This window comes from Alosa sapidissima, chromosome 8, assembly GCF_018492685.1.
Source record: "Alosa sapidissima isolate fAloSap1 chromosome 8, fAloSap1.pri, whole genome shotgun sequence".
Lineage (NCBI taxonomy): Eukaryota > Metazoa > Chordata > Actinopteri > Clupeiformes > Clupeidae > Alosa > Alosa sapidissima.
The window spans coordinates 18,055,704-18,064,134 of NC_055964.1; the positions used below are offsets into that span (position 1 = coordinate 18,055,704).

An 8,431-nucleotide genomic window follows, 5' to 3' on the forward strand; every position below is an offset into this window, starting at 1 on the left:
TTAAATCCTGTTTTTTAATGCTGCCTAACATAACATCCAGCTGTGGCCCACTGGTTAGCACTCTGGACTTGTATCCGGAGGGTTGCCGGTTCGAGCCCCGACCAGTGGGCCGCGGCTGAAGTGCCCTTGAGCAAGGCACCTAACCCCTCACTGCTCCCCGAGCGCCGCCGTTGAAGCAGGCAGCTCACTGCGCCGGGATTAGTGTGTGCTTCACCTCACTGTGTGCTGTTTGTGTTTCACTAATTCACCGATTGGGTTAAATGCAGAGACCAAATTTCCCTCACGGGATCAAAAAAGTATATATACTTATACATCCAGCTGAACTATAGTAATGTACACAGTACAGTTAATTAATTTTACGCACATATTTCATTTGCGGGAGTGCAGTGAATCATCCGTTTGTCCCGCACCCGAGAACGCACCTCTTTCATCCCACCCGCTCCCGCAAAGAGCTTTCCAAAGTTGTCCCGGCCGCACTTTTGCGTCGGGAGTGCAGACCTCTATCACACAGTCTCTGTCTCTGTCTCTCTCTCTCTCTCACTTTCACACATACACACACACATGTGCAATGCAGACTACTACCAACACCTGAAGGACACTGCTATTTTTGTCTGTTCCAGCGGGCTGAAGACACGAAGGTTCCCCACCTCTAACATGTACATGGACGACCCCTTCCAGCAGCTTGGTTCAGTCCACTCCCAGCCTATCTACTCCAACACGTGTATACTAGAGCACATGGTATGGCCCATGGAACTTATGTTTATATGCTAAATACTGCTGTTACAGTACATGTCATGCTGGATTGCAATATTATCTGTAATTTAAATAATAACTGTGAAATGAATCTGAAAAGAAAAGAACTAACGAATGTACTAAAAGTCCATCTGTCTGAAATGCAACGTGTTCAGTTTCAGAACTCCCATGGCGGAGGAAAGGGAGACTGTGGGTCATCGAGGAACTCGGTGAACTATGGCAACAATGAGGTCTTCAGCAACCACAGTAAGTCTGGACCTCAGGCCCAGACCCAAGCCGCAACATGCCCAGATATCAGGCCCTCTGTGGCCCTTGTCTGACCCTCTTTCTGCCCCTCTATCTGTCCCATCTCCTCTGCCCTGGACGTTCGCTGAGTTTGTCTTATTCATTTATGCATAGCTTGTGGGTGTGAATGCATGCAGAGAGGTCTGGAAAGAGCATTTCAGTATCTCTTTGTGTGTCTGTGTGTGTGTGTGTGTGTGTGTGTGTGTGTGTGTGTGTGTGTGTTTGTATGTCTGTGGACAGAGAAAAAGGAAGACATCAGAATCTGACTGGAGGGACTGGAAAATCAGATATCATCAAAATATGGTTACAAAGACAGTTAGAATGGTTTGCATCAGTGTCTGTGTGTGTAGCCGTTTGTGCATGCGTTCGTCTGTCTCTGTGTTAGAACACACCACTTTTTTTTGCTGCTCTCTGTCAAGCAGGCTATTATAAAAAAATGTGCGGCTCTGACATGGATACTTGCTCTCGCATGCTTACGCACAGAAGCCTGTGGAGTCTTGACAGTGGTGCTGCCTATGCCATCTGCTTCTCATTTGCGAACGCGACCTGATTCATTACTGGGTGGTTACTGCAGTCACTTGCTGGACGGTCCTCATATTTCCACCCGTCCTCACAAGGGTACTGAGACAGATACAGTATGTGTGTGCCAGTGGCCCTGGGACATCAGTCAGGAGTAGTGGAGGGGAGAGCTGTGGCCCAGATACCCGTGCAAGCGAAGCGGTGACAATCATAGGTGACTCTGGTGGAAGATGCTGAGGCAAACAGTCAGGGGACATTTTCTGGGCGCAGGTTTCCGGTAGTGGTATTACAAAAGTAATGCAAAAATTAGAAGGCATGATATGGCTTGGATCAAGTGTCTTTTAAGATTAATCTTGACACTGTGACATGCAGAATTGTGTTATACTATTGAACACATATATCCCACAACGTTTGAGAGAAGAGATTTACCATATTTTATGTGGAAAACATTAGATTTTAAATATATTTATTAATCTTTTGCAGACCAAATCATGGCCTTTAATGTGCCTATACGGAGCCTCTAAATTTCCTTTGCAGTCATTAAAGGAGAATTCTGTTGTGATTTTGACCTAAAGTGTGTTGAAACATGATACCGAGTGTGAACGTATGTCTCATAGCTCATCTCGCCTTGTCCCCTGCACTGAGAAATCTGAAATAAGAAAATAAGAATAAAAATAAGAAAATGTTTGTTCAGATGGACTCCATGTCACTTGGCTAGCAAGATGTAAATTGTCTCTACAAGTTTGTAAGACAAAGTGCTCATGTTAAGTGTCCTTACTGGGGCCCCACTATACAGACATACAAGGCATATTAAGGACAACAAACAGACTATAGTGAATGACAGGATGTTACTCAAAATGTCCGTCTGTATGTGGCGTTATAAAGAATTTAATGGCATATAACACAGCATAATATACAACACATTCCTGTGTAATCTCATTTGGGATTAGCCTACTCAAAAAAAAGCAAAAACTATTTTTGCTACTCAGAATGATTATACTCAGCTGTAAATTATTAGAAAGCTGAGATGCTCATAGCTCTTGTGGTTGCCACAAAAAAAGAGAACCATCTGCGTAGACGGCCGCAGCAGACCTAATGAGTCTACATTTCACCTTTCCTGTGAATTTTTCGGTGGTCGCTGCCAGGACCCCTAGTCCAGTCCCCCGGGAGGGGCATATGAGGTGATGCTCCCTGGCCGTCTCTGGGAGCGAAGCGTCTGGCTTGCCTCATGTGTCGGGAGCAGGAGCGCTCTCATCGCATGCTCTCATGTTCTCCCAGTTTTGGGAAAAGGAGCCATGGTGGTTTCGGCTGCCATTTCTCCGGCGGTTTCGCTTGTGGCTGCGGGATGCGGGTGTGTGGCGGTGAGGCCTTTCATGGGCACGGCACAAAAACATTGAGACTCATATTTTTTTCCCTCTTCCCTCCACTCAGTTTGAGAGGGGGGAAGTGGAAAAGGGAAAAATAACTCCCTCCCCCATTCTCTCTTTCAAATGAGAGAGAAAGAGAGGGAGAGAACTGAAAGACAGAAAGAGCAAGACTGAAATGAATTAGTGGCCATCTGTAACCATGAACAGTTCTCATAATTTAGCCTTATTTTATGACTATCATGATTCTAATGATCTGTGAAAGCATGGTGTCATTTTCTCATAGCAAATGTTATTTGGCTTTCTCCCTCCAAAAACTCTTGCTCCTCTGAAACGAGAACTGCTGCTATTAGGTTATTAGTGAAGCGGAGTTTAGAAGGCCTTGATAGTTCTTTGATTAAGCCATGATAGTGTGAACCTAGTGGATTTTTGTGCTGAGCAGGCCTAAAGCGTGTGTGGTCCAACATGTGAGAGCGTAGGTCCCACTCCACATGACTCACATGTTCACCATTTCCTGTGCCAGAGATAGTGGTGTCCTACTTAGTGGCAAGGAAACCACTATCTTCCATATTGGGAATAGTATTATATGTCATTTAGGACACGCCCTTAGAGACAGGATGAATTGTGGGCTTTCTAAGAGTTTGTGTGTGTGTATGAGTGTTTTTTTTTTGTTCAGAGCTTTGTGTGACAGTTGAGTGATTGCACAGTCCATAATCTTATACAGTCATCTTGTAGCAGCCAGACCAACGGATACCCTGTCTTTGCTGAATTACTGAAGCTAAGCAGGTGGTTGGGCCTGGTTTGTACTTGGATGGGAGACCTCCTTGGAAAACTAGGTTGCTGCTGGAAGTGGTGTTGGTGGGTGGCCAGTAGGTGGCACTGTTCCCTCTGGCTAAAACATATCGATCCCAATGCCCCAGTGTAGTGACGGGGGCACGTTAAACCAAGGTCCTGACTCACTGTGGTCATTAAAGATCCCATGGCATTTATTGCAAAGAGTAAGGGGTTCCCCGGTTTCCTGGCTAAATTCCCAAACGAATTGGCTCATTCACTCCCTCACTTTCCACCTCAAGCTGGTGTGTGGTATGCGTTCTGGTGCATAATGGCTGCGGTGCATCACCCAGGTGGGTGCTACACATTAGTGAGGTTCCCCCTTTACTGTGAAGCGCTTTGAGTGTCGTGAAAAGCGCTATATAAATGTACTGTAATGTGTTGTTGTTGCACAACTCTGAATGCTGAATGCTAAATATTGATTTTGCTGTCGAACATATGTAAGGAGTGTATGTCTGTGTGTGCTTGTTGAAGGTCAGGGATTGGGTGAGATGGAGCGAGGTGTTCAGAAGCTGGACTTGACTGGGAAGAGGCGTGTTCAGCTCCGAGCGGGGTCAGAGGTCAATCTCATCAATGCAGGCAAGCCAGCCAAGCGCACGTCCTTCAGACAGTCCCTGGCCTTCTGCACTGAGAGAGTGCAGGTATGTTTGTATACACACAAGCACACACATACACATACAGAAACACAAACACACACACATATAGGCCTACATGTATGTATTGGAAGTACACTCATCCATGTAAAGATTAATCAAATGTGCCACAGAGTGCACACATAAAGGTTACCTCAGATGATGCTGAGTATTTACTTTATGAAGTCAATATTCAGTATCACCTGAGGTAGGAAATACATTAATAAATGAGCTTTCAAATATATTTTCAACCTGAAACAGTTTAGTTACAGAACGAATAGGCTATATACAACTAGACACTAAATTGTCTGTGATGTGCACATGGTCATGTAGTTCACACAAAAAAGAACGCTGTACGTCAGAAGCACAAAACATGTTGCCATTGACAGCGGTCATTTGCAGCTGTGATTATAGATTTATCAGACCTCCGAACGTTGGGAAGGCCCATTCATGTGAATGGAACTTTCTGCAGACATTGCCACGCAACACCTGAAACTGTCAAGTTTTATCTGTGTGGTGAACTATAAAGACCCATTGTTTTAAGTTTCTTTTCCCGTTTTGGCACGTAGCCGTATAAAGAAAGATATGAGCATGCTCTGTCACACCCTCTCTTTAGAACACCCCACACCTGTTATGTCAGAGAGTAGGCCGATGCTATATTAGATCATATACACAATACTGCCTTAAACAACCGTTTAATCCAGAGGTCTTCAACAGGTAGCTCCCCATCTCTTTCTGAGTAGCTCTCCAAAAGCTTCAAGCTTTAAAATGTTCAAGAATCTGATAACACAGTCAGTTGGTAAACATGTTAAAGTTCCTATCTAATCAAATTCACAGTCTACAAACAGAGAATGTAAAGGAGGTGGAAGGAGCCTTAGAACGTAAAAAAGCTCATTCAGTTGTTTTGGGTTGAGATTAGCTATGTGAGTACATGGAACTACTAATAGAAAACATTGGTAGCTCTCGACCTAGTTCATTTAGTCAAAGTAGCTCTCGGGGGGGAAAAAAGGTTGGAGACCCTTGGTTTAATCTAACCAAGTCATCGCCATTGGCGTTTCACTAAGATAACGCATCTGGGCTTCTGTGCCCATTGCTAACAGTGGTGCCTGTAGGTCAGTCTCAGGCCCGTCGGTTTTACTAGGATGCACTGCCACCTTTTGTCTGGAATGCTTTATGAAAGCTGCTGTTCAACAGTGACAACTCTTTTAAGCTCCTTCGAAAAGACGTTACGCTTGGAGTATCCACTTCAGTTTTTGGTCAGAAACGTATCATTTTGCACATCTCATCCTACATAGCTAAGGACAAGGGAGCGGCTTGTTTTGAATAATATATCCACCAGATATAACTATGGCATAATTATGTCCCTCATTGAAGCTTTCAGCAGAAGCTCATCATTTATCTTGTTTAAACAGAAACACATGACTGCCCATTGAGAAACAGGAGCATTTTCATGTAGAAGAGGTCCAGTGGCCTCTGCCAGTTGAAATATAATCACTCTGAATTACACAGGACAGGAATGGAGGACACTTCCTCCCACAGGAGCAGAGGGGAGAGGGTTTCCAAGATAAAACACAGTTGCTTGTTTTACCCATAATCCCATTTCCTGGAGAGAGAATGTGTAGTTGAGCTTTCCTGATTTGGAATTTTTTTATGAATTGAATAAACCAGCCCATGTATTCTTCATCTTAAGTTTATGTATCCTTAAATGTGTGACCAAATTCGTAAATATATAAATAAATGCCTGAAGCACCTGTCTTCCAGCTCAAAGAAGCTAACCAGTGTCAAATAAATATACACACACATCCAGCCTCCATGCACACACAGACCCATATGCACACCTACTCTATTAATTGTATGTATTTTGGTTTGATCCCATGTAGGGAGGTTTCTTTAGTCCACTGCTGAGGAGAACTGCCTCTGCGAAACACTCCCTGAAACACGCACCATCTTCCCTCTTCATAGAACACGGCAAAGTCTTCCAGAAGAGAAAGGTGAATACACACACTTACACTCCTTACAATCTATTCACAACTACTGGCAAACCTGTTTCGTAATCTTATGAATGTGAAAATGATGTTTTGATCTTAAAATTGCATAATTTTAAAACTAATTACAGCCCTCACTGATAAGGTTGTCTTCTTATGTGATTGCATTATTTTGTCTTATCTGAGAAGTTCTTCTGCTGTTTCTTTCAGGAGTGGGAAACAAAGGCCTCTACCTGACCTCCCCTGGCACTCACTTTGTACACATTCCCCATTTAAAGCAGTATATATTGCACTGAACATATTATTAATGTGCATGTGGATCATGCATTTTAGGATTTGTGTGGATTTGTTTTGATTTGGGTTTGGTTGAATCTTTTCGTTATTATATGGTTCAATTGGTACTTTTGATTATATATCACAGACACTATCTCTGTCCCTGTCTTTGTTCCCTCTCGGTTCTCCAACAGTCCCCACCACACACACCCCTCCGTACACCCTACATGTATGTCTGATTTTTGTCAAAGCAGTTTTTGCTGTGAAATCATAGCCAGTTTTGTCAGAGCTCCCTACCATTGGTTCATTTTGTATAGGATGTAGTATAGGATGTATATGATCTTGTCAGTTTGGTAAACAACTTTGCAATTCAGGTTGGTGATTATCAGGTATCTCTCACTGGTGTTACATGTCTTAATTTTTAATTTGTTTAAATACAGTAGTTCAATGCATTTTGACTTTGCACTGCTATGGCCTAGAGTGGAAATACATATTTATGGTTATGACGTAAGCGCACGAGAAATCAGGAAGTAGAATATGAGTGTAAAAATAAAGTGGAATTGGTTGTGGAGCAGTTACCTCTTTATTTCAATGTTTGATCTCAATTCTGTGGTGTAATTTATCAGACTTCTGCATTTTAACAGACAGCACAGTGCACATATTTTTATATGATGACATTTCTATTGAAATGTCTTTTTTTAAATAACTATATTATTATTACTTCACTGAAATGATCACCACTGAAAACAACTCTGAACTGTTTGAGTGTTTCTACCATGGTAATATTAGCTGCCACACAAGAGGAGGATGTGTGTATAGTATGTATTGTTTTGGTTGGGCTAATCTGTAATATTACTTGCTGTATAAACTGATGTGACTGTGTTTGTTTGTTTTTTCAAAGAAGGTGCATACACTAACTTGGCAATTTTGCATTGTTCAATAAAATAAACCAATGCTGGATGAAGCATATCTGTCTTTGCTTTTGCCATTCATTTAGTATTTATTTAGCTATTGATTGTCTGACATCACCCATCAGTTGCCAGTTGATCATACTATTCTGCTCAAAAAAATTAATGGAACACTTACAGTTTTCCACAATTGTTAAAACACATTTTTTGAAACCTTCCACCCTTTTCTCCTTTCTCAAACTACATTCACAGAATGTCTGACAGTTCTTGCAAAATAAAACACTCGCCTCAAAAGTTTTACTTATGCTCAGAGCCAAACAGTGTCAGAGTAGGCCTACCGATCCAGTGTATGATTGAAATGTTCCCTTAATTTTTTTGAGCAGTATATTTTAATCTAGCCTAATGCAATGGACTAGAGAAATGGCTTGATTATGTGTCCTTTATATCCTGTTGACAGTGAATTATGCTTATTTAGGCCTGTGCCCTGTTCACACTGTTGTTGACCTGTGCCCTGATGTGTCCTAGTGTGATCCAGGGATTCCAGCTCCTTCAGACACTCACTGATGATGGGCTATGATATTAACGTGGTACTATGCATACTAAACTGTATTTTGGTACAGGGATTACAAGAGACTTTAAATTAGAAACATTTCACCAAGTATCCACCCAAATTTTCCTTGCTTTATTTTGGCACTTTGGTGCTATGTGCTTTCCTGTAGGTAAGGGTCCTCTTTTTAGATTTTAGCTCAGTTATAAAATCTGGGGTAAATATGCTCCATTAGCCAAAAAAGCCTAATCAGTTTGGTTAGAAAGAAGTGAAGTCGTAGACAAGAATTTGAAATATTGGTGAGGCACTCCCCCTACAGTAGGTTTGGCCAGCT

The 8,431-nt window shown here is 42.3% G+C and overlaps 1 protein-coding gene across 2 annotated transcripts in view; it reads left to right on the forward strand.

The window, feature by feature from the left end:
• si:dkey-220o5.5 (actin filament-associated protein 1-like 2) overlaps nt 1–7,609 on the forward strand; it is a 34,877-nt gene extending 27,268 nt beyond the window's left edge. For both annotated transcript variants that reach the window (XM_042101950.1, XM_042101949.1), the window contains 5 exons: nt 621–738; nt 909–999; nt 4,227–4,393; nt 6,265–6,375; nt 6,580–7,609. In XM_042101950.1, coding sequence (XP_041957884.1) covers nt 621–738; nt 909–999; nt 4,227–4,393; nt 6,265–6,375; nt 6,580–6,606 — 514 coding nt within the window. In that variant the 3' untranslated portion in view covers nt 6,607–7,609. The remainder of the gene's footprint in view (nt 1–620; nt 739–908; nt 1,000–4,226; nt 4,394–6,264; nt 6,376–6,579) is intronic.
• The last annotated feature ends 822 nt before the right edge of the window (nt 7,610–8,431 follow it).